Below are 27,742 nucleotides of genomic sequence, written 5' to 3'. Positions count from 1 at the left end.
TAAAACAGCAATATCAAAGGGTCGATTCAAAATGTGGGACCCTTCGACTCTGTAGGCCTACTTCAGTCTATGAAATACATTGAAGGAATTATGCTTATATGGTAATAAAGAACATCGTTGCTCTTGATTTTTTCATTTTTTTAGATAGCACCAATCAAATTCTGTTTTGGGAGTATTCCGGTCAACCACAAACTTTGATTTTTGGATACCCTATGCCAAATTCTGGGTATATTTAGTTTTTGACATAGCTTATGCATAAAGCTTACTACCGTATGCCAAACGCTGGATTGCTGTTGGTACCCTAATCCCAACCTACCTCACTACAGATGAATTATGATGGGTTTGTTTCTGAGCTTCACTCAAATCAGCAATATTCTTTTGGGTCCTAGTATCCAGCATTTGGCATAGACGATAGATATACCCAACAGTGTTCTCAGTTACTACCAGCATTCTTTTAAAAACAGAATTGAAAAGTGGGGGGATATGACGAAAAAAAGTCTTGCCTGATTAGACACGAAACGTACAAGGACTATTTCCCTCATTCATTTTCAGACTCCTCAATTTGTCTGCAGTAGGAGGGGACCGAGCTTCACAAGGTGAAAGGAATCAGTCAGGAATTCTGCCAAACAGGCTGACTTCTGTTAAGCCTCAGTAAGAAAAATAAAGATACCATCTTGAGCCTACATTGATTGTTATGACTGATGCATAATGGGTATTCAGGTTCGATTTTACAATGTAACTCATTGCTTACACAAAAACTGAAACATAGCCTCTACATAAAGCTATATACCCTGTGTCAAACTCTGGATAGCTGTTGATACCCTAACCCTGACCTATCTCACTACAGATTAATTATGATCGGTTGGCTTCTGAGCTTAACTCAAATCATCAATAAGATATTGCTATTCAGGTCCAATTTCACAATGTAAATAATTCCTTACACAAAACCTGAAACAATGGAGTTATTATAACCTAAGTAACATTGGTCGTGTTTCAAGGTGGCATTTCAATTGAAAATAGCAAGAGAATTTGTCTGGGGATGAATCTTCATGAGGGGGGAGTCACTAACTCCCGATTTGGGGAAAGCCTATGTCAAATGGTGGGTATATCTATCGTCTATGCCAAATGCTGGATACCAGGTCCCAATAAATGATTCGATTTAAGCTCACACCGTTTTCCGATCTTGGGTGAATTCATGATGAAGATGCTGATCATACATTATTCGTCTGCTTTTGCTGAGAGGACTTTTTCTGCTGTCAATCTCAACAACACTAAATTGAGAAACAAACTCGGCTTTAATACCCTGAATGGTCTTTTGGGTGCTAACAGAGTTATTACCAAGGACTGGAAGCCCCCAACGAGCATGATGATTCACCCTAACTGCAGAAGTACTGGAAGAGGATATAAGAAATCTGCTGCTGCAAGTGATGTTACGGCTTCTGACTCAGATGGTGACCTTTAGTGCCATATAGGCTTTCGATTGCAGTTTATGTCCGTCCGTCGGTCTCTCCGTGTTTTACTTGCAGTTCTTGTTTCTGGCTTTTTATTTGTTTTTTTTTTACCTGGAATAAGTCAAAGTTCTTCAAATGTACTTAATTGGTTGTATCTTGTGTTATACTTAAATTTGAGCCTATATTTGGAAATGTCAGTTCAGTTTTGAAGATAAAAACTAAGGTTGTTGATTGTTTACTATTGAATAGAAATTCTGCTATTTGCAGGACTGACGTCAAAATGGTCTCCGCAGGGGAAAGGAGATCTCCCAAATATCTTTGAAAGAAGATATCTAATACTTTGTTCTCTTAATTGTAATGCACTTTTCCGATCCAACACGCTAAAAAATAGACATGGTAAAATTTTTTGATCAGTGGCACAATTTTAGGGCGTTTTGCGGTACATTTTCTTCTAAAGCGTTGGCAACACTGGTTGCTATTGAAGCTTCGAAAAGGGCTCATCTGATTAAAAATTGGAAGGGCTTGTGCCTTTTCAATAGTACAAAGTAACTGGAGGGTACCTAACACTCCTCCCATGTCCACCATTTCCACAAACACATCCAATCAAAATTTTGAGATAGTCATTTTGTTCAACGTAGTCTAAAAGTCCAGAAACTATGTCTTCGAGGATGAACCCCCCCCCCCCTCACCCTAGCCCTGAGGGCAAGGGCTGTAAGTTATATCTTAGGGCATATAAAGTATATATAGAAAGGGTGATCGTATAAACTTAGGAGGGGCTCGTTGGCTGGGTAATCAGAAGTCCTAGTGTCCTTCTTAAGATTCAGAGTGATCAGAGGGTGGATGCCCCCCCACCTGATATTTTCCCGAAATGTATCTGGTAGGAATTTTAATATGGGCTTTTGTTGTCGTAGAAACTTCGAAAAGAGCTCATTCGTTTCGAAATTGGAAGCGCAATTTTTAATAGTCGAAAGTGTTTAGAGGGCAACTAACCCTTTTTCCAAACACTTCCAATCAAAAAGTTGAGATAACCATTTTGTTCAACGTAAATAAAAGGTCCGAAAATTATTTCTTTGAGGATGAGCCCTCCCCCCCCCCCCCGCCCAGAGCCCTCACGGCAAAGGTTCCCAAAATATAGCTGATAAAAATTTTAAGATGGCTATTTGTTGTCGTAGAAATTTCGGGAAAAGCTCTTTCGATTGGAAATTGAAAGGGCTAGTGCCCTTTTTTATAGTCCAAAGTGATTGGAGGGCAACTAACCCCCCTCCCACGCCAAATATTTCCCCAAACACATCCAATCAAAATTTTGAGATACATATTTTGTTCAAAATAATTGAAAGCTCCAGAAATTAGGTCTTTGAGAGTGAAATCTCCCAGACTCTTCAAAGCAAGGGTTGTAAGTTATGTCCTGGTGGTATATAAGGCATATATAGAAAGGGGGATCGTATAAACTTTGGAAGGGGCTCATTGGATTGGTAATCAGATGTTCTGGTACCATGTTTAAGATTCAGAGTGATCGGAGGGTAGATAAAATCCACCCAAACACAAACGTGGTATTTCCCCAAAATGCATATGATAGAAATTTTAAGATGACCATTGGTTGTCGTAGAAATATCAAAAAGAGCTCATTCGATCCAAGATTAAATGGTCTTTGAGGATGACAACCTAACCTATGCATAGAAGGGATTACCGTATAAAGTTCGGAGGGGACTCATTGGATTGGTATTCAGAACTTCTAGTGCCCTTATTAAGATTCAGAGTGATTGGAGAGTGGATATACCCCCAACATATCGTATTTTCCCGAAATGCATATAATCGAAATTTTAAGATAGTCATTGGTTGTCGTAGAAACTAGCTCATTCGACTTAAAATTGAAAGGGCCAGTGCCCTTTTTAATAGTCGAATGTGATTTGAGGGTAACAAACCCGCTCCTAAGCCCACCATTTCCCAAACCCATCTAATCAAAATTTTTACATAACGGCTTTTTTTCAACGTAACTGTAAGGTTCGGAAATTATGTTTTTATGGATTACACTACCACCTCCGCTTCCCTCGGGGAAACGGTTTTAAGCTATGTCATGGGAGCATATAAGGTACTTATAGAAAGGTTGATCGTATAAACTTCGGAGAGGGTTCATTGGATTGGTAATCAGTAGTTCTAGTGGCCTTTATAAGATTCAGAGTGACCGGAGGGTGGATACACTCCCCCACACCTCGGTTTTTTCCAAAATACATCTGATAGAAATTTTGAGATGGGCATTTGTTGTCTTAGAAACTTCTAAAAAGAGTTCATTCGATTGCAAACTGAAAGGGCTTATACCTTTTTAAATAGTCTAAGTTATTAGGGAGCAGCTAACCTCCTCCCACACGCACCATTTCTCCCAGCGCATCCTATGAAAATTTTGAGATAACCATTTGGTTCAACATAATTGAAAGGTTTGGAAATTATGTCTTTGAGGATGACTAGCCCCCATGACCCTCAGGGGAAAGGTTTTAAGGTATGTCCTGGGGCATATAAGGTACATATAGAAATAATGATCAAATAAATTTTGGAGGAGGCTCTTTGGATTGATAATTAGAAGTTCTAGCACATTTTATAAGACTCGGAGCGATAGGAGGGTGAACACCCCCACCAATACCTCCTATTTTCCCAAAATGCATGTGATAGATATTTTGAGATGGCCATTTGTTGTCGTGCAACACTTCGAAAACAGCTCATTCGATTGGAAATTTGCCAGTGCCCTTTTTAATAGTTGAAAGTGATTGGAGGGCAACTACCCCCCCCCCTCACACCTACAATTTCCCAAAAAACACAAAATTTTGAGATAGCCATTTTGCTCAAAATAATTGAAAGGTATGTCTTTGAGGATGACAACCCCTCTCCACATCCCTCAGGACAAGGATTGTAAGTTATGCCCTGGAGATATATAAGGTATACATGGAAAGGATGATCGTGTAGATTTCGGAACCGGCTCATTGGATTGGTAATCCGAACTTCTAGTGCCATTTTTTAAGATTCGGAGTGATCAGAGTATGGTTACCTCCCCCCCCCTCTCACCTTGTGTTTTCTCCAAACGCATATGAGAGAAACTTTAAAATGGCCATTTTTGGTGTAGAAATTTCAAAACAATTCATTCGATTGTAAAATTGAAAGGCCTGGTGCTCTTTTTAATAGTTGCAAGTGATTGGAAGGCAACTAACCTCCCTCTCACACACACCATTTTCCAAAGCACATCCAATCAAAATTTTGAGATAAACATTTAGTTCAAAGTAACTGAAAGGTCCGGATATTAGGTCTTTGAGGATGACAACCTTCCCACACCACTCAGGGAATGAGTTGTATGCTATGCCCTGGAGGCATATAAGGTACATATAGAAAGGATAATCGTATAAACTTCGGATGGGGCTCATTGGATTGGTAATCAGAACTTCTAGTGCCCTTTTTGAGAATCAGAGTGATTGGAGGATGGTTATCGCCCCACGCACCTCATATTTTCTCAAAATGCATCTGAGAGAAACATGAAATGTCCATTTGTTGTCGTATAAACTACGAAAAATGCTCATTCGATTTGAAATTTAAAGGACTGGTGCCCTTTTTGTTAGTCAAAAGTGATTGGAGGGTAAAAAGTCCCCCCCCTGTGCCCCTCAAAATATATCTAAACAAGATTTTGAGATAGTCATTTGGTTCAGCATAGTTGAAAGCTCTAAAATTATTTCTTCGACAACCCCCATACCTTCTCAAGACCAGAACGTAATTTGCACTTTGCTGAAAACAAAATACGTTTGAAATGTTTTCACCCTTCTCACTTTCATAAATAAAACTTATCAAAACCTTAAGGAACAAATGTCAGAATAAGTTAATTAAACTGACAATTCACGGTCATTTGTTTTTTGTTGTTTTTGTTTGTAGTTTTTTTTTGTAAAGCGCAAAATGTATTCTGGTCTTGAGAAGGCCTGTGGTTTCAGCCCTGCTCATGTTAATTTTTGCTGGTTTGGGTTTAACTCACTATTTATTGTAGATTTCTGTTCGTCTTGAGTTTCATTTATTTTTTTATAGTAATTTATAGTAGTTTTACGCTTAGAAGATTCTTGACTTAATTTTGGCTCATACTTGGCTTAACAGAGCTCTTCACTTTTCTTTGAAAAGCTCGTTTTATGGAATTTTTTTGTTAAATTAATCACAAAATGTTCAAGTTTTTTTCTAATTCTAGCAGATTCTGCAATTCGAGTAAAGTTTATTAAATGACCTAATTCAGCAGTAATGACATGATCAGGATTGGCATATACACAAGGGGAAAACGGGGCTTAGGACAAGCCCTCTCCGTAAATATGAGAATTCTTAATATTTTCCTTTTTGTGAATTCTATGTTTCCACAAAGCATACATTTTTTTTTTTTTTACAATTTTGTATCCCTGAAACTAATTTTGGCGTACGAGCTTGTCCTAGAACTACTTTCCGACTAGAAGCAACTTCAGAACCAAGCGGAAGGGGAAAGGCCTAGAATATAAAGCTGTTATTGAAAACTTTATTGAAATATATTTTTTTTTTGCTTTGTTGGCCCGTTCTTCTTTGTATACTCATCATGATTTAGACCCTGTTCTAGCACACCAAAAGTGGGATTCTATGATTCTTGTGGAATTCTTCCAAGCCTTTTAGGTGGGTGCTGCTTCCTCCAATTTTTGCGGTTTAGTTTTTTCCATTATAGTTTTAGATAACTTCGAAGACCACACTGCCTTTCCATGACGAAAGTATAAAAGTTCAAAATAGAGATGAAACCTTTTAATCGATAGTGAACAGATATAAAAATTTTTAACTGGATATTTCGAGCACATATACAGTGTTCATCATCAGCAGATGATGATGATACTTTCGTCATTATAGTTTTTTTCGACGGATGGCTTAATACATCTTGTTAAAGAAAATATAATCTATTTTTTTTATTATTTTGCTGTCTGGGAATACTTCATGAATTTGCATATAACCATCACGCTACAATTGTTATTTAGTGGTTTTAGGAGGCTATTTGTAATTCAGTTGCTGTTGTTTTTCCTAGTTAACGGATTTGAAATTAAAATTAAATTGAATACAAAACCTTGAAAAATATGTTCTCAGAGTTAAAAAAATTATTTGAAATGTATCTTGGGAATTGTATGAGAAATTTGTAAAAATGAAAATGGATATTGTATAAAGAAAGTACTATGGATTGTAATCATGTACAGATTTAGCATCTTTTGTCGGTTCTTCAGTAATATTTATGATCTATTCTAAGCCTTTTCTTGTTACCTTGCTACCAAGAGCTAGTTCTTCAGCTAAGATTTTACTGTTTGGTTTTTGTTGTTGGTCATTTAATTTCTTACTTTTGGCGAATATTCAAAAACAGCCACATCTTCACTGGATTTTAAATTTCTATATAAACTGTATCTAATCTTGCTTTCTATTCCTCATAAGTCTCTTAGTATGGAAAAATAAAAATCTTGGCTTTTCTATGATTTTGCATCAGTACGCCACTTAATCTTTTTTTTTTCGGGGGGAATGAGTATGGGAAAACACATAAAAGCAAAAGCAAATAGGAAAATGACTTACTTTTTATTTTGTTCTTGAAGTTTAGAGGGTGATAACGGGATAATCCACATAAATATATAAAGAGTTTGCTCAGAAAATATAATCTAAGTTTCAGAGGCAACATTATAGCGTTGCCTATAGTAAAGGACCATAAGTAAAGTTATAGTAAAGATATTATTATTATTCATTAATTTTCCTAGGGTCACTTGATATGGAAGAGATAGTCATTGGAGGGCAACCAGACTCCTCTCAGTCCTGTTTTTAGCAAAATACACCCGACTAAAATTTTGAGATACATTTTTGATTTTGCTCGAAATATTCCCAAGTAAATAAGACCCCAGGGTTAATACAACCCCTGAAATCCCCCAAGGCAAGAGCTGTGAGTTACGCTAGTTGGCCGTTACTATCATATAAGATTTTTTATTGGGAAAATTAGGCAAGTATGACCCGGAATCTTCAAAAGACCTTTGTGTATTAAGGTGAAACTTTAAGAAAACGTTGAGAGGATTGCATAATACAATCACAATATTAAGCTGAGAGTATTACTGAGAGTATTAATTTCAAAGTTTCAAGGTGTGCTGATAGGATACTGAAGTGGGATTGGAGGTCAACCAGTCCCCTCTCCTTGCCTGTTTTAGGTGCCCTCCAAAAAGGGGGACCTAAGAACATGCTCCTTGCTCAACATTGAACGAAATTTTAAAATTATCAATTTTTACAAACTAGTCAAAATGTCTAATAACTATGCCATCAGGGATGCTATTCCCACCACAGCCGGAGATAAGGATGGGAAATTATGAAATTTGGCCATTGTTTACATGCAGGAATATCATTAGGAAAAGGAGGGATATTTGATTCTGGATGTGTCTGAAAAGGTTAAGGGTATTAAGTTGAAACTTTGGAGAATGTTGAGGGATTTATTAAACCAAATCAAAAGATACTATGTGCATCCGGTTTGGATAAAAACGTATATCTACATTATCTTCAGAATGGCTGAGGGTATTAAGTCCACACTTTCATGTTGAGGGGGATGTTGAAAAGGGGTTTGAAGGCAAAAATAGCCCCTTCCATGACCTTTTTAACTGCCCTTGTCCCAAAGACAAACGCTAAAAATGACATCCCTTGAAAGATCCATCTTGTTTAAAATAGTAATACGGTCAAATAATTATGCCTTCGAGGATGACATAGCCGCCACAGCCTCTTGGGCAAGAGCGGTAAGCTATGCAAATTGCTCATTGCTTATATATTAATATATATTAATTAATTATTTAATCAATATTAATTAATTAATTAATATAATTAATATATAATATATAAATATACTAATAATGCTTATATTATTAATTAGTAAAAATCCAAAAGGAAGTTATTCAAAGAAAAGTAAAGGCCATATTAAACTTAAAAACAGCAGAAATATAAACCTAATATAATTTAAGCTCAAAACCAAAAGAAACTACTACTAAAGAATTAACAAAACCGAAGACGGATAGAAGTTAAATAAACATAGCGAAAACATAGCAAAACAAAACAAAAAAACATGCAACAAACACTGATATAAATGAATAAATAAATGTTAAAACGAGGGAAACTTAAATTGAATATGCAAATCGAGCTTCAAACGAACAGGAATCACTAAAAACAAGAGTTAGGGTACTGCCTCCTTCCTAACTGCAAAAGTCCGAAGCCTATTGCGTCATTGGCTTTTTAATGAAACTACTTGTATTGCAAATATTTTCTTTCATACTTATCACAATATTGAAAATGAAAATTTACAGTGAAATTCAATCTTGAATCGATGAGTTTTCTACAATTAATATCATTATGCATTAAATATTCAGTTCAATTCCGTTAGTCGTTTCTAGGACTGTCCAAAATACATATAGTTTTTACTACAAGCGAGATTTTGGCTGCTGTCCCCTTCCTTAATCGTAGAAGTCTAAAGCCTTCGGTGTAACTGGTACTTTACTGAAAACGCAATTATATTACAAATATTATCTTTTGTTCTTTTTACAGCATTGAAAATTAAAATAAGAACTAAAGTGAAATAAAATCTTGAACTAATCAGCTTTCAATAATTAACAAAATTATAAAATCGAATTTTAATAATTATTTAATTAAAAATAAAATTAAAATTAAAAAAAATATAAATTTAAAATTATAATAAAACTATAATTATAAAAAATATCAAAATTTATAAAAAAAGGAATAATAATTATAATTAATGTAATCTTATTAGTTCTTTCTAAGACGGCTTGAGACAAATATTGTTTTAATAAAGTGCCAATGAGGCAGTAGGCTTTTAACTTCCACAGGAGGGAGGGGAGCAGTAGTCTAACTCCTGTTAGCACTAATTTGTTCGTTTTAAGCTTGATTTGCAGATTCAATTTAAGCTTTCCTCGTTTTAAAATTTATTTATTCATTTATGTTAGAGCCTGTTGTAGGTTCTTTTGCTATTAATTTAGTTTATGTTCGCTATGGGTTTCATGTATTCTTGGAACAAACCATTTTGAACAAACTGTCTATCTCAAAATTTTGATCGGATCTGTTTTGGAAAAAGAGGACGTGGGAGGGTTGGCTGGCTTCCGATCACTTTTGACTCTTAAGAAAGTAACTATAACCTTCAATTCCCAATCAAATGACCCTCCTTCAATGTTTATACAACTAGTGTTTTCCATAAAAACAGTTTATGCTCCCAGGGCATAACTTACAATCCTTGACCCCAGGCTCTAGGGGGTTGTCTCAACAATGGAGTTATTTTTACATGATTTTTCGATTATTCTAAACAAAATTACTATCTCAAAATTTCAATCAGATGCATTTGGAGAAAAGAGGGCTTTTGGGGGCTAATTGCTCTCCGATCACTTTTGAATATTAAAAAACGAACTATAAACTTCAGTTTCCAATCAAATAAGACTCCTAAAAAAGTCTACACGGCAATCCATTCCACAAAAACCCTTATGTCTTTGCGGCATAACATAAGACCCTTGCCCTTAGAATCAGGGTGAGTGTCGACCCTGGGGGAATTTTGTCTGATTTTTGGACAATTTTGAACAAAAAGGCTATCTTAGTATTTTGATAGGATGTATGAAGGTAATACAGGATTTGAAGGACCTAGTTTCCCTCCAATCGCTTGACGCTTAAAAACGACACTATAAATTTCGATTTCCAACCGAATGAGCACTCTTTGAAGCTTATACCACCAACTCTCCAATTAAACTTTATTACCCCCGGGGCATAATTTAAGACCCTTGCTCCAGAGCATTAAGGAGCTGGTTAAACCCCGGAGGCATTGTTATATGTAAATTACACTATTGTGAGTAACATGCCTACCTCAAAATTTTGATCAGATAAATATGGCGAAAAGAGGGCTTAGGGGGATTGTTGCCCCTCTGATTAGTTGACTCTTAAAAGGAGAACCAAAAATCTCAGTTTCCAATCGAATGGGCCTCCTCCAGCCCCTTGCAGAAAAAAAAACATTATATACCCCAGGGTATAGCTTGCGACCTTTGCCCCGAGCTCTGGGGGCCTGTGTTTACTCTGAGGGCATTGTTATTTTATATTTGGATAATTTCAAACAAAATGAATATCTCGAAATTTTGATGACATTCATTTGGATAAAAGAGGATGTAAGTGATAATTGCCCTCCGATTACTTTACTTTTTAAAATAGAACTAGAACTTTAAATTTGCAATCAATTGAGCTTCCTCCAAGTTATATACGACCACTCCTTCCATAAAAATCTTACATGCTCTCAATGTCTAAATTACAACCCTTGCCTCCAGGCTCTGGTGATTGTGTCTATGTTGGAGGCATTGTTACATGATCTTTGGACTATTTAAAACAAAACGTTTATCTCAAAATTTCTTTTGGGTCAAAATTTCATTTGGGGAAAAAGAGGGCGTAGGGAGCTAGATTTCCTCTGATCACTTTTGATTCTTAAAAAGGGAACTAAAAATTCCTTATTCCAATCAATGAGCTTCCCCCAAAGTTTATACGACTCTCCTTTCAGCAAAAGCCCTATTTGTCCCTAGTGCATAGCTTACAATCCTTATCCCTGGTTTCTGGGGCATTGTGTCTATCCTAGAAACATTGTTATATGATGTTTAGACTCCGATCATATTTAAATCTTAAAAGGCCACTAAGACTTCCTATTTCCAAGTTAATGAGCCCCCTGCAAAGTTTACATGACTATCCCTTCAACCTGGATATGAGTGTGAGTGCGACCTTGATTGTGAGTAAGTCAGTGGGTGTAAGTGAGTGAGTGAGTTTCAGTGAGTTAGTAAATCTGAGTCAATGAGTGTGAGTGAGTAAGTTTGATTATCAGTGCGAATATGAGTGTGACTAAGTGAATAAGTGTGATTGAGTGACTGAGTGTGAGTCAGTTTGAGTTTGAGTGTGAGTGAGTGAATGCTCGTGAGTGTGAGCCCTCCTTTGAGTATGTACAGCCGTTTTCAAGGGGCTTTTTTTGGTTGGGGGAAGGTTTGAGGGGAGGAGGCTATGTGGGCGGATCTTTCCTTGGAGGAATATGTCACGGGGGAAGAGAAATTCAATGAAGGGGCGCAGGATTTTCTAGCATTATTATAAAAATAATCAATGAAAAAATAAATATGAAGAATTTTTTTCAACTGAAAGTAAGGAGCAGCATTAAAACCTAAAACGAACAGAGATTATTTCACATATGAGGGGTTCTTCTCCTCCTAAATACATCGCTCCTTACGCTAAAATATTTTTAGTAATGCCAACAATTTATTCTACAGCCTTTCTGATTCAGGGGTCATTCATAAGGAATTGGGACAATTTTTAAGCTTTAGCATAAAGAGCGAGATATTAATGAGGGGACAAACCCCCTCTTATGCATAATAAAAATATACTAATATAGAAGTTTGTTTTATTAGTTAATTCTTAAGTTACGTATATTTTTTACTAACAAAAACGTTAATTAAATATTAAAAATACTAGTTACCTTTTTAAGTAACCAAAAAATTGGAGGGCAATTTGGCCTGCTCCCCCATCCCTTTTTCTCAAAATTGTCTGATCAAAACTAAGAGAAAGCCATTTAGCCAAAACAAAAAGTTAATATGCAAATTTCATTTTAATAATTTATGTGCGGAGATCCAAAATGCAAGCATTAATGCATTAACATGCATTAATTCAAAAACATTCAGAAATTAAATAAAAAACTAGTTTTTTCAACGGAAAGTAAGGAGTGACATTAAAATTTAAAAACGAACAGAAATTACTCCGTGTATGAAAGGGGCTGTTCCCTTCTCAACGCCCCGCTCTTTACGCTAAAGTTTTTTACTGTTTAGTAAAGTAGAATTGAGAGAAAGAGTCAAACTTTAGCGTAAAGAGCGGGGCGTTGAGAAGCGAAAAACCCCTTTAATACACGGAGTAATTTCTGTTCGTTTTAATTTTTAATGTCGCTCTTTACTTTCAGTTTTAAAAAACTAGTTTTTTTTATTTAATCATGTAAAAAAATCAGTTCGTCTGGGAAGAGCAATATATAGACGGTATCGTTCGCCGTAATAAGAAATATGGGCAATTTTATATGATAACGTTAGCCATAATAACAATGGATAATCTAATAACAAACCAGGACAACAGGACCTATAAGTGCTATTATCATTGCAAGTAATTCTTAACGATATGAGACAGACAGGCAATGATGGAGGCACAAAGATATATTATTCAATTATTTGCTTCGTTATATTTACTATTATTTACAAGTGATATCTTATTGAAGATATCAAGGGCCTGAACTTTAAAGCGTCTAAGAACCATCAAAGAATGAAAGGTCTAAAGGTCAAGAACGACCTGAAAGGTCAAAGAATCCATAATAAATATGGGCTGCTACTACGACTAATCGTGACTGTTGCCGCGACAAGTCACCTTGGTTGAATCCAGCAACGCCAGCTCTTCTTACCCTCTCCTCCTCTTTTAAAGCTTTTACTTTATACTCTCCAACGTGCAATTCCAATTTTTCTTAAATTCTTTCTAGTTATCACTCCTAACTCCATTTGTAGATGAACTTCTCTTTTTTGAAGTAAAGAAGCTCACACAAAAAAAGCACCAGACAATTAATTTTAAAAGATTTATGATTCAATATCTAACTACCATAATAATTGGCTACCACATTGTAACTCTGAGAAATGACCTGCCTCTACCACTTAAGATAATTAACATAAGAAATAATTGCACACGGGACATAGTTTTTCTCATTAGAGATAAACATAATAATAGTATTACCTTGGTAATTAGTTACTGAGAACGTATGTATCACTAGGAAAAATGGTGTTTCTGGGGAAATGATAAAAAGTTTCTAAGGCTGGGGGGGGGGAATTGATAGTCATAAATGACAAAGGCTTAGAGTAATACTTTTTTTGATGGGATGATGATGCGTTGGCGATGAATAATTTAGTTGTCTAAGCCTCGAAGACGCAAGAGTAGGGGAATCGTGCCATTTCTCTTGCTTTTAAGTTGGAGAAAAGCTTCTGAACGATTGTCTTTACAAGGAGACGGACGACTTGAGGCCAGAGCATGTGCTATCATTTCACAACCCCTACAGTGAAGCCGGCCAAGAGAGCAGAAAATAACGCGATGTTCAGTTGCAGTACATTAAGTAGCACGCTTATTAGTTAGTAATGTTATAAAAGCATCATATTTTTTTAAGGCAACATAGATCAGGCATTAACCTGCTATCTATAAGCAAATAAAGCAATTCAAGACTCTTTAAGCTTAAAGAGATTCAAAACTTAAATCTGACGAACTTGAGCCGAATTTTGGTGATAGAGACTCGATTATAGCCCCACCCATAACCGACTCTTTAAGCCTAAATAGATCAAACAGTTCGAGGTAACGAACTGTAAGTAAGGAGCGACCCAACTCAATAGTAACTGAAACTCTAAAACACTCTAAAAATATATAAGTTTCATCAAGTTTAGTCTTGCCCATAAAAGTTATGAGCCTGAGAAAATTAGCCTTATTTTCGAAAAAAGAAGGAAACACCCCCTGTAATTAATACAATCTTAATGAAAATCACACAATCAAATTCATCGTATCATAGAACCCTCCTGTAGAGGTTTCAAGCTCCTATTGGCCTAAATAAGGAATTTTGTATTTTTGTCAGAAGAACGATAATGGATTCGTTGTTTATTTGTTCTTTGTTTTTTTTTCCAGGGATGATCTTATCGACCCAGTGGTCCAAGAATATCGTGAAAGAGCTCATTCGAACGGAAATTAAAAGTTCTAGTGCTCTTTTTAATTGACCATAAAATTGGGGGCATCTAGGCCCCCTCCACTGCTCATTTTTTCCAAGAGTCCTGAAAAAGTTAATTGAAAGAGTCTTATAAAAGTTTTGAAATGGCCATTTTTTTCAGAATTGTCCAAAAACTAATAACTATGTCTTTGTTGATGGCTTAATCTCCCCAGTCCCGGGGTAAGGGCTGCAAGTTATGAGCTTTGTCCATTGTTTACATATAGTATAGGCTACTGGAAAGTATACAGATGTTTTCAGGGGGACTTTTTTATGGTGGGGGGGTCTGGAAGAGGGGTTCACATGGGAGGATCTTTCCATGGAGGAATTTTTATGGACTAAGGTATATTTCTAAGAAGGGGTGTCGGGTTTCCCAGTCTCATTTAAAATACGATCAAAAATTAAATAGAAAAACAAGTTTTCTCAACTGAAAGTAAGAAGCAACATTAAAACTTGAAACGAACAGAAATTGTTACATATATGACAACGTTCGCCCTCTAGTCAATGCCTCGAATTTTGTTCGTCATTTGTTCCAATTCTTCAAGAACGACCCCTGAATCACAAAGGCCGTTTAATTTGAATAAATAGCTCTTTTGAAAGTACTAAAAAAGCTTCTTTTTTTAGTTAGTTATTTTTCTAGGGAAAGTTTTGTTCCTGAATCCTTGAAGGGGCTGCAAGAATCCCCAAGATATAGCCAGTGGCTCGTAATACTATAGTTCAGAGGAAGAACTGGGCTGGGTTGACGAACTTGGCCATTACCTGAGATAATAATAATAAAAATAATAATAATAATAATAATAATAATAATAATAATAATAATAATAATAATAATAATAATAATAATAATAATAATAATTTATTCCAGAAAAAGCCCGTGGGCCATAGGAAATTTACATAACAACAAATTAACTAAATTAAATTAATACTATTTAAAGAAAACGCTCCCGATGTGCCGCTGCAATCCTTACAAATCTTGCTATCCTTTTAATACTCAGGAAATTTAAGAGGGAGGAGCATTTAGGCTAGGATATATTAAATATACAGGAGAAATACCTCTCCCGTTAGAAATCGGTCTTCTATGATTATTTAGTGTAAAACAACTAGTATGGTTGGTATTTGGCGACCTTGCCGATTGCTGCTCTGGAGACAGTTCCCTTTGCACGGTGTGGACAAAATTGCATCTCTGTTTGTTAGGGCACTGGCCTAATGAACCATGCTTAAAAACCTTCTGGTGATCAAACTTTTAGTTCTGACTCTTGCAATTATTAGCTGCATAAAACTTGCAAGGACGAAAATAGGTACAATGTTTACCTTGTTACATTTTCCCTGACCGAAATATTCGCAAATTGTTCTTATCTGTTCCTGTTCTGTGTATTGTCGACTAGTAAATTGTGAGCGACTTTTTTTAGAAAATGTTTTTGCTCAAAATGGATTTTTTGTATTCGTCGCACAATCACTTTTCATCCCAGACCTTTAGTAAAGCACTTCTATCATCAAATTTAAGTGCTTGCTCATAATCTATAAGACTGAGGAATAAAGGTGTTTGATAATTCAGGCACTTTTCTAAAAGTAACCTAAGAGTGAAAATTTCGTCGATACATCCTCACCCTGCATACAACCACACTGTTCTTCTCTTAAAACTTTGCCTAAAGTATCTTTAAGTCTTCTTAGGCGTGAAAATGAATCTGGGAGCAAGGAAATATAGTGGTGCTCTGAAGTAGGTGAATACTTTAGCGATCATAATTATAGCTGGTTATGAGAGACGTTCTGCAAGACCTTCCTCACTAGATGCCAACGATAAGGCCATCAGATAGTTTTTTATTTTCAGTGCTGCTGATCCAGCTTTCATTCAAGATAGGTTCCTGCGGATAAGAAAAGTATGTTGAGCTCTGTTTTTGATGGAGATGAGAATGCTGATTCGAAGTGCAATAGGGCAGCTGACATAAGCCTGCCCCTCACCGCTTAGCAATTTAAACCACATTGGAAAGAAACAGTGCTGATCTTTCGTTGTTCATGGAAGTCAAGATCCAGAACTTGGAACAAGTTTTTGTGGAGTGACGTGTCTCTGAAAGCAGAAAGCAGACTCACGGATTACAGATGCAAAAACTTTGTGTTTGTCTTGCAATATCTATCAGCGCAAAAAGTTTTAAGTAAATGCAACATGTATATTGCCTCGCCAGCACCTAGAAAGTTTCTCTTCACAGTCGGTGGTTTGATCCTTGACTGCCTCTACAACAGTATAATTTATCTATTTCTTTAATTGAAAATCCATGATACAAAAGCAGGAAGACGGGGCAGTAAAAGAAAACAAAATAATGAAAGAATATTAAACACTTCGCAAAATACAATACAAGCATATATACAAAAGAAAACAGAATAAAAAAAAATACTTCTATGCGAACCAGTACAAACACAAAGAATTAACTTCTAATGTAGCCACTATCTTACCACTGCAAGATATGGCTCCAGTGTGACAATTTAATCATTAAAATTCACAATACTTGTTGAAACGGTAGTACATTGATCAGTTATATTATAAAGAATGAATACAAACGAGTTTTAGGACCAAGGTGGGAGCCGAAGGAGATAATTTGAGAAACGATAATAGCTTCATCTAATTTACTTAATATATGTACGAAAAAAATTCTTCAAAACGGCGCTATGCTACAGAACAATGGCTTTAAGCAATCTTGCAGTAATTTATTGAAAAACACATCGCAATTAAACACAGAACAAGACGAAGTATAGGAAGAAAAAAGACACAATACAGACTGTAAACAGTAACAAAACAAAAAACAAAAAAAAACTGAGATAACGCGAAGAAAATACGTCACTGCTTCAGAATATGGGACTAATTATTTAAATTCCCATCTTTTTTTCTATTATGTTTCGCTATCCGTCTGGTGACGGCAACCTCTTGGTCAACAACCTTGAATTTTGCAATAGCGAGCGAATATCTATATCACGGAGACAGATGAAGCAGATACTTAGCAAACGAAAGAACATGGATCAGATTTTCGTCTTGTCAGGATTAGTTAGACTTTTCTAGAAGAATGTGGTGAACAGGATATAGGGAATGGCAAGAACATTATATAAGCTTGCTAGAATTGGTCGGTTGAATCACAGTTTCAAAGACATAATGGAAGCGTAAGCTGCTGAGATTCTATGTCTGATTTGTTCAAGAAGAGGTTTTCGAAAGTGTCAGATAGAAGAAGCCGTGGACAGACCTAAATACATATGATGATCTATGGGTTGAACAGAGATAGATCCAAACGTGACGGAAAAGGCAGTGGGAATCTGTTTTCCACTTAAAATGGGCAGCATCAGATTTGAAGGAGTTGAATTCAAGCCATAACTTTCTGATATTCCGATTCAAGGATCCCAAAAAATTTTGAGATGCGTTGAAGAGTTCGAATAAGGTTTAGGATATTTTCAGCATAGTATAACAAGGAAAGGTTTACAGAAGACAAAATCACCGAAGGTTGGCACAAATCTTGTGCTTTCAGTACAGGTTATTAAAGAAGTCAGGAGAGATGACAGCTCCTTGACAGGTCCCTTTCTTTAATGTGATCAGTTGTATACTTGGAATTTGGGGCATGTCTTTATTCGGGCGTAGCTTCAGGTGGATACGTAGTCTAGGATATAAATCCCGAAGAGAAAGAATAATGGCTAGATTCAATCCGTTTTTACCAGCTTTCAGAAGCATCGCTGCTTCGATCCGAGAGTCAAATGCATGACTGGTATTGTGTCCCCAAAAACAAGACTTTCTCCAGACAAATCCGCATCAATCAAGTCATTTCCAACAGCGGTTAAAATGTCGGAACGCCCGCTGGATCGCTTAAATCCGAACTGATATGGTGGGTGCTAGCATCCACCTAACCACAGGCATTGACTGGTATTTACTATCTGGTATTTAGGATTACGAAAATGTGGATATAAATACTGATCTATAAATTGTTTCTTTTCTGTGTTTAATTCTTATTCTATTTAAATAGTTAAAAACAAATCAATCAATGTTGATGCATTCCAGCCGAATGTCTATAAATTGTTTAGTTTCTGTATTTAATTCAAATTCTATTTAAATAGTTAAAAATAATTCAATTAATGTTAATGCATTCCAGTCGAATGTTTATCCATTGTAATTCCTATAGGGACTGAATGAAGAAAATGCATTGATACAACATTTTTCGCTGCGTTAGTGTGTTAATATTTCACACAGAAGAACCAATCATGTCACAGGTAGATCGTCTTTATTTTTATTGGCTTACGACTTTAGACTTTACATAGCAGAACCAAGTGTTTTTTTTTTATAAAGTGGGGTTAATTATCTCTCCACAAATTACATTTCCATAAAGAATAGTATCATTAGATTACCAAAATATCTTACAGATGTAAAATATTGAATTAAAGCAGATTCTTTATGAGGGAATATTGGGAAATTAATCTTTCGTTTTGTCTTACCTTTAAATCGACATTTAGAGATTAATTCTTTTCCAGCTCCAACTTGTGGTCAGCATTTATAGGATTTTTAGTAGGGGAGAACCAGATTCTGACCCATTGGATTATCTTGGACCCTTTGGATAATCTAGCTTTAAGGTCTCTTAAAAAAGAGCAGATTTGTTGAAACATAGAATTTTTGTGCAAAAAGGAATCTAAAACGAAGCTACTTTTCTCAAGGTAAAATTCTGTGAGCTAATAAATTTTCTGGTACATCCAATTTTCCCTAAAATCTTAAAAGTACCTGTATTTTGTTATAGCTTTAGCTTCGGGAAACCCTAGACCCGGTTGCACAAGAACTAATTAAGTAATTTTACCTCAATTTCAATCCAACATGGAATATGATTGTTTTTTCTGTTTTTTTTTTTCAACATACACCATAAATCCAACACCAAATGGGCTTGAATTTCCTTAAAATTGTCTTCAACAATGATTTTAAAAGCAATAACTCTCCTTTTTACAGAGTGCATTGGAAGGGAAAGCTCTAGTATTCGAGTCAAATGGTTGGAGATAGCAAAAAAGCCTCCATACATCGCTTCCTTGCCAATAGAACCGAATCTCAATCAGACAGACATTATTTACGAAGATATTATAAGGAATAAATTGAAAGAGATGAAGAAAAATAATCTGTGCTCTGGTTATTGTCCCGAGTTAAAAGCTTGCGTAGACCCATCAGTAATTTGTGATGGTGTATTGCACTGCCCCTCTGGAGCTGATGAGAGAGGTCGTAATTGTCCATATTACAGTGTCTGGGAAAGTTCGAGGATATACTGGTAAGTGTCGAGTTCTGTCGAGTTATGTCGAGTTAACATAACAAAATTGCACAATTTTGCAATCCCTACCCAAAACCGTACATGCTTTCCTGAATACAATTTTCATTGTTTATATTTTAATCATTTATTATCATTTGGGTTCTGAAATCAAAAATCATAACATATTAGAATGATTCTTTGGGTTTTCTACGCAGAGAAAATTTAAATGTTAGCACTTTTTACTTATGAGGTAGAAAAATATAAGCTTTTCTAATTAAAAGTAGAGAACAAAAATAAAAGGGAGAACAAAAAACAAACAGAAATCATTTTGGTCATATCTTCGTCCCCCCAGGAGTGCAACTCCAGCATTTTTACTAGGGAGGGGGCAATGGATATTCTACAACCGGAGATTCAAAGAGCATAGATTATCCTTAACGGAGAAAGAGGGGTAAGAACGTCTGTGAAAAACACAAACCTATATGTGTTTTCCAGGATATCTGAAAACTTTTTTGGGGAAATTATTTTATTATTAAGACTGGACACCCAATGAAAAAATAAGCAACAGAGGCATTTGCCTGCCCTTATTCTTAAATAGAAAATTTTTCTTGAAATGCTATTCAAGATAAGTTAGTATCAAAGGCAGCGCAATAGCGCTTCCTAAGTGAAGAACGTGTTGGCACATATCAAAGAAGCTTCAAAGAAAAAACTTCAAAAGGGCTCGTTCAATTGGTAACTGGAAAGACTAGTGCCCTTTTTAGTAGTCAAAAGTGGTTGGAGGGCAACTAACTCCCCTTCCACGCCCACCATTTGCCCAAGCACACCCAATAAAAATTTTGAGATAGCCATTCTTTTCAACGTAGTTAAAAGGTTTTAAAGCTATGTCTTTGAGGATGACAACCAACCCCCCCCCCCCTCCCCAGAGCTCTCAAGACAAGGTTTGCAAGTTATGCCCTTGAGGTATATAAGGTTTTTATAGAAAGTTTTGTCGTAGAAACTTCAAAAAGGGCTCATTTGATTACAAATTGAGAGGAATAGTGCCCTTTTTATTAGTCGAAAGTGATCGGAGGGTAAGTTACCCCTCCCTAAACCCATCACTACCCCAAACAATTCCAATCAAAATTACGAGATAGCCACTTTGTTCAACGTATTTAACAGGTCTGGAAATTATTTCTTTGAGGATAGCAAATCCCCCCACCCCTCGGGGCAAGGGCTGTACGTTATACCCTCGGGAAATGTAAGGTTTTTATAGAAAGTGTGGTCATATAAACTTAGGAGGGTGCTCATGGAATTGGTAATCAGAAGCTCTTGTGCTCTATTTAAGAGTCAAAGTCATGGGACGGCAGGCACACCCCCTCCCCCCCGTCACACGAACACACAAACACACATACGTTGTACTTTCTCAAAGTGTATCTAATAGAAATTTTGAGATAAACCCCAGAGCCTAGGGGCAAGGGTTGTAAGTTATACCCAGGGGATATTTAAAGTATTTATGGAAGTGATGGTTGTTTAAACTCTGGAAGAGGCATTTGGTTAAAAATTTGAAGTTCTAGTTAATTTTTAAGAGTCAAATTGATGGAGCGAAGCTAACCATCACCACCCCCCCCCTGACTACCCCTCTTCATCAAACAAATCTGATTAAAATTGTGAGATAGCTATTTTTCTCAAGATAGTCCAAAGATTTAAAACAATACTTCTAGGGTTGACACAATCTCCCAGTGCCGAGGGGATAGGGTTTAACTCATGGCCTGGGGTCATATAAATTTTTTATCAAATGGATGGTCATATAAACCTCATATGATGCTCATTTGATTTGAAACGGAGATTTATAGTGCTCTGTTCAAGACCCAAAGTTAGTTGAGAGCAGCAAGCCCCCCACGCTTATCATTTCCCCAAAGACATCCAGTCAAAACTTGGAGATAGCAATTTTTTTCATTGTAGTTGAAGAGTCCGAAAATCATGTCTTTGAGGAAGACACCCCCAACCCAACAGCAATGTTATAAGAGTTATAAGAAAGGACCAGAGAAATTTAAGATTTTCATAGAAAAGGTGTTTGTATATATTTCGGAAAGGACTTAATGGATTTCTAATCTGAATTTCTAGTAGAATTTAAAGAGTTAAAATGACTGAAGGTAGCTACACCCCCCAGTATGTCAGGTTTTCCCGAAGTTCATCGAATAAAGAATTTGGAGACAGTCATTTTATTCAAAATAGTCCAAAATTCATAAAACAAGACTTTTGGGGTCGATACAAACCACCAAAGCCTAGAGGCGAGGGTTGTAAAGTATATCACGGGGCATTTAAGGTTATTCTGGAAGGTATGGTTGTGTAACTTTAGAAGAGGCTCATTTGGTTGCAAATTGGAAACTCCAGTTTCTTTTTAAGCGTCAAAAGTGATGGAGGGTGTTTAGCTCCCCCTTCTTCCCGACAACCCCTCTTTTCAGCAAATGCATATGATTGAAATTATGAGATAGTATTTTTTTCAAAATAGTACAAAGACCATATAATAATTTCCCTAGGGGTGACAACCCCCAGCACCCTGGGGATAGGGTTTTAAGTTATGCCATGAGAGCATATGAGATTTTTATGGAACGGGCAGTGGTGCAAACTTCAGATTGGGCTTATGTGATTTGAAACTGTAAGTTATAGTGTCCATTTAAGAGCCAAGATGATATGATAAATACTACGTCCCCCTCCACGCTCCTAATTTCTCTTTACACCTCCAATCAAAAGTTGTCGATAACAATTTTGTTCATAGTGGTTGAAGGTTTCGGAAATCATGTCTGTGAGGAAAGCACCGCCCCCCCCCCTGTTTCTAAAATTATCAGGGAAAGGAGTGCAATTTATGCCTTAGGGGCATATAAGGTTCTTATAGAAAGGGTTGCGTATATACTTTGGAGGGGACTCATTGGATTGATAATCAGAAGTTCTAGTTCCCTTTTTAAGAGTCAAAGTGATCAGAGCGCAGCCCCCTACTCACACAAACACGTCGTGTTTTCCCAAGATGTATCCAAAAGATATTTTGAGACAGTCCTTTTATTCAAATAGTCAAAACATAATATATCATAGGTTTTGAGGTCGATACAAACTACCAGAGCCATAGCAGAAGGGTTGTAAGTTTTGCCCCAGGGGCATTTAAGGTTCTTATGGAAGAGATCGTTGTATAGACTTTAGAGGTGCTCATTTGGTAGTTCTAGTTCCCTTTTAAGAGTCAATAGTGATAGAGGTTAAGTAGCCCCCCACCCAACTATCCTTTTTTTTACCAAATGTTCTAGATTGAAATTGTGCGGTGGCAATTTTTACTAAAGTAGTCCGAATTGGATCGATATTGTCTTTTGCTGTCTAAATTTAGACAGCAATAGCGCTAGAATACAAAAGTAAATATTATGCAACATATTTTTGGGCTCAAACAACAGCTGAATTATACTTGAAAGGGAAAAGTAGAGAGTATAAAGTAGAAGTAGTAAAAGTAGAGATATACAACAATGCCTCCAGGGTTGGCACTACATCCCAGAGGCCTGGGACAATAGCCTATAGTTATGCCCTCTGGCATATAGGGCTTTGTGGAAAGGTAGCCGTATTAAATTCAGATGGGTCTCATTTGATTTAAAATTGGAAGTCATAGTGCCTTTTTAAGAGTCAAAGTGATTTGAGAGACCACCCCCACGCCTATCATTTCCCATAACAAACATCCAAATAAAGTTCTGAGACATCAATATTTTTCAGAGCTGTTGAAAGGTTCAGTAATTATCAGTAACTATGTAAAGTAACTATCAGTAACTATAAAGGTTCAGTAACTATCGTGTAGCGATAGTTGTAGCAGCCGTTGTAGCATTAGTAGCAGTTTGCAAATTAGCACCTTTTTTCAAGATCCTTTTCAACATCCAATGAAATCTTTAAATGAATACCATCAACCGGTCCTGAAGCATTGCTGATACGTCCTCTTGAAAAACTGTATGTTTATAGTGTGTTTCCATTAATTTTCATACTGTTACAATATTGCCAAAAAAATTTGCCTTAATACCCTTAGGTTTATTAGCAGTAGTAATAACACCAGTAGTTATAGTAGTAGCAGTAAGAGTACAGTCAATAGTAGATGTCTTAGCTTTAGTAGCAGTAGCAGCAATAATAAAATTAGCAGTAGTAGTAGTTGTAGGAGTAGAAGCAGTAGTATTATGATGCAAATATTGTCTTTTGGTTAGTTCAATATACCCCACATAAAGTGTTATAAGTTTTAATTTCACACACGAAACTTTTCCTAAGATAATGCTGATATGCCTTTTGACAGCATGCATACGGATGGCAGGTTGTCATCCGTTTAACAGAAATATTCTCTGAAAATTTAACCTTCATGCCTTCATAGGCAGGTGATTCTAAACTAGCCAGAAGACACTGTGCATATACATTTAATGTTGCTTCTACGGTTACTGGTTTACGGTTACTGGTTTACGGTTCCTGGTTTACTGGTTTACGGTTTCTACGGTTTACGGTTACTGTAACGACACTAATGGCATTAAGTTGAAGCTTTTAGTGGATGTTTATTGGGTGTTACAATTAAACGAAAAAACAACATGCATGCAGGTATTAAAAATGAATATAAGCGATATATGGCATATAAGGACATAGGCAGCGTTGCTCTATCGTATATAATATCATTGACTTTTTAAAAGAGCTATTTTGATAGAAAATTAGAAATTCTAATGCCCTCCTAAGAGTCAAAAGTGATGGGAGGACAATCAGCCTCTTTAGCTCATGATTTTACGGAAACTTTCAATCAAAATTTCAAGACAGTCATTTTTTCAGTATAGCTGAATGATCTAGTAAATATATGTCTAGGCTTATTGGGTAGGTCAACACCCATAATTATAAAATTTGCCGGTTATCCTTAAAAACTAAATGTTGCTTTAAAATTAAATCAAAATGCACTGTTTGTATCCTGTTTGCCAATATGACATCTCAGTAATATACTTTAATTAATTAATTAATTAATTTAATTAAGCTCAAACTTTTGGGGCTGCTTCTACTACTAATTCTGATCTTAAAATTTTACTAAATCAAAAAAAGTGTAAGTGTATCCAGGCTGTGAAAGATCGTATATGTAATTGTTTCGGAATGGTATTAGGTTTTATTGATCGAGTCAACTAGGGGATGTATATGACTAAGTTCAACACTAAAATTTGGGTCATAATTTTCAAAAGGTTTTATGTTGTTAAAAATTGCTGAAAAAGTCTCTCCAGCTTACAAATAACAGGCCAAACTGTAAATTCTTAAAGAAAAACTGGAAGAATTCAAACTATTATTTTCTTTTTCCGTCTATTATTTTCTTTGCTATTTTGTTGTTTATATCAATATAAAGCGAACACAAATTAATTAGAAAAAAAATTTTCCATAAAACAAGTTACTCAAAAAAAGTCAAGAGCTCCATCAAACCAAAAATGAACAAAAAACGAATCAAATAATCTACCAAGAATACAACTACCATAAGGTAACATCAATAAAAAGCTTTTTCCACAAAAAAGTTTTTCAAAGAAAATTAATGAGCTCCATTAAACCAAAAATGGGCATAGAGTCAAATAATCTACCAAGGCTGGAACTACTATAAATCAGCATCAATGAATAAATCAAACCCAAAACGAACAGAAATTACAATAAATTACCGAGTCAAACTCGAAACTAGCAGAAATTAGCATGATTAAGGCTGATAACCACCATGCCTTATCAAAATCAGAAAATAATATGCACTTTACTGAAAATAAAATACATTTTAAATATTTTCAGTTTTTTACTTTAATAAATAAAAAAATAAAACTTTAATGAATAAATAAATATGAAAGTCTTGTTTTGTGGAAAAAGTTTTTCAATTAATTTCTTTTCGTTTTTATTGACAAAGTCTTTTTCGTAATTTTAATTTTTATATTTTTTTTAAATCCAGAGTTTGGGCTACTAATTGTATGTTGGAGAAAGAAATTACACCTGAGTTAAATGTTTAAAATTTCTTTCAACAAAAATACTCTTTCTCCTCCTAGCATGGTATTTTATATCTTAATATAAATTGTGGGAGGGAGGGGATAGGGTTTTAATACCCATTCCCTTGAAATTGTGTCTTCATCAAGACTGTTTGGGTGTGTGTAGGAATGGGGAAGTGGCGGGGTGCTACAGTAAATATCTCGGTAAATGTTACATATACTTTTATTTTATTTAAATGTACATTACTTATTTCATTTCAGGTACCTAGGTATGGGAGGAGCTTCACTCATGCTTTTAACTTTGATGTCCTTATGCTCAGTTCACATAATGCGGAAAAGAAAGCGGAAACAAGCAGAAAGAAACAAGAAGCTATTTTCGAAACATGTTGAATTCAACTTGAATCCATATGATAAAAAGTTCGACATTTCCTGACATGAGATGAACAACCATTTTGACGATTTTGTTGAAATGGATCTTGAGACCACTGTATAAATTGCAGAATTTCAAATTGATTTATTTCAACTGTCTTTTTTAAAGTTATTCGTAAACATATCCACGGGTAAATTAGCCAGAATTTGTCCTAAAGGATAATTTTGAACTTTTTTTTCATTTATGAAAGTTACTATGAAAAATTGTTTGACTGCTAGAAATGATGGAAATTTTAAATCTAAGAGAATGTAGTAGAATATAATTTTTTTACTATTTCTTGTGGTTTAAACTTTATTTGTAGAAAAAGTTTGTTTATTTTTCTATTTTATCGTCTTATGTATTTAACGAATATGCAGGGGTTGGGGGACAAGAAGTGTATGACTTCATTTAAATGAAGATACAAAAATGGTATATTTCAAATTCTGGATTGAATTTATTCGATTCTTAAAGTGCCAAAAACAGGTATTTTTCAAAACCGAAAAACAGTATCTCCCACCCTCTTTCCCTAAAATTACACCTTTTTCTATCAGCTCTTTTTATTCTTTTTTTCTTATCAATTCTATTTATCGACTCTTTTTTTAAGACTGTAAAAACGCAATGATTTATCCTCACTGTGCTCAGCAGGGGCGTATGAGCTCGTGCGATTCTCCGTGCGAAAGCGACCTTAGTTGTGTCTCTTGTAAGTCGAATAGCCATAATTACTATTCACTTCGCTGCACTGAAAATAAGATATTGCTCTCCAGAGATCGCTGACTCTGCAAAAATGGACAGTAAGGGGATTATTTCAATCGTATCCTGGAAATTAAATGGCAGGGTTTATGAAAAGCTTCCACTTCTAGAGCCGCTAGTGGAGCAAGTCGGTATCGTATGCCGTGACCTGTTATCTCTTATAGACTTATCTAACGCTCTTGTCATAGTATCTGCATCAGAATTTCGCCAGCAGAACCGAGGTTGCCCCAGCGGAGGCCTCGCAAAGCTAAGCATATATTACACCTAAACCCTAGAAGTTAGAGAATGCTTTGTCACCATAGCTTTTAATGATCCTCTCTTCATAAATGTGTACTTACTAACCGTAGTTACCAAACTCTAAATGACCGCAACTCTAACTCTAAATGACTACCAAACTCTAATTCCGAAACTATTTTAAGTATGCTAGCTCCTTTTTTCCTATTACTTCGAAAGAAGAAAGACTTTACATACGTATCAAAGGTTAGCACCACGTCAAACCTTGACCATGCACTGTATTCAGGCAGCCCAATCCAATGTGTAACAGTAATGGACGATAAGGCCACCAGCAACCATCTCCCTATATGTGTTTTGACACCCGTCATGGGGACCATAGCTGATGACTCTCAACCAAATGCTTCTTGAAGAAGATGTGGATTAACTGATACATACCGAAACTTTGTAAGTCTTGCGGCTGTATCCTAGTAAATCTGCTATTAAGGAGGCTGTTCTAAAGCTTAGAATGAAGAAACTCTTGGCTGATACTTACAGTATTTTTCCTGAGCATTTTATCGCCGCGACTGACTTCCTCTTTGAAAAAAACCTCTTTGAAAAGACTTTGAAAAAAAAAACAACTTGCATTACTTTTTAAGATAGTTTTTAGCGTTGGTGTCGTTCTGGACATTTTATTCATTGGAGTGGTTATCCTGGTTCTGAAAAAGAATAAACTGTAAAGAAACACAACGATCAAAAATGGGGTTTTTAAAGGCCAAATGAAAATACTGAAGAAAACACAGAAAGCGAATATTTCGAGAGAACAACCGCCTCTCTTCTTCAACTCAAACAAAATAATATTATCAAGGAAAAAGAAAAGAAAAACAAGCGCGGAAAGTACA

General features: G+C 35.8%; 1 protein-coding gene across 6 annotated transcripts in view; it reads left to right on the top strand.

Annotated features, from left to right (window-relative positions):
- The window catches only part of LOC136040202 (uncharacterized), a 249,792-nt gene extending 223,808 nt beyond the window's left edge, over nucleotides 1-25,984 (top strand). For all 6 annotated transcript variants that reach the window (XM_065724357.1, XM_065724356.1, XM_065724358.1 and 3 more), the window contains 2 exons: nucleotides 19,220-19,529; nucleotides 25,733-25,984. In XM_065724357.1, the coding sequence (XP_065580429.1) occupies nucleotides 19,220-19,529; nucleotides 25,733-25,904 (482 nt within the window). In that variant the 3' untranslated portion in view covers nucleotides 25,905-25,984. The remainder of the gene's footprint in view (nucleotides 1-19,219; nucleotides 19,530-25,732) is intronic.
- Nucleotides 25,985-27,742: the final 1,758 nt, after the last annotated feature.

The sequence above is a fragment of the Artemia franciscana genome, chromosome 20 (assembly GCF_032884065.1).
Source record: "Artemia franciscana chromosome 20, ASM3288406v1, whole genome shotgun sequence".
NCBI lineage: Eukaryota > Metazoa > Arthropoda > Branchiopoda > Anostraca > Artemiidae > Artemia > Artemia franciscana.
The sequence above is the reverse complement of the archived record's forward strand: the minus strand, read 5'-3'. Positions and strand labels throughout refer to the sequence as shown.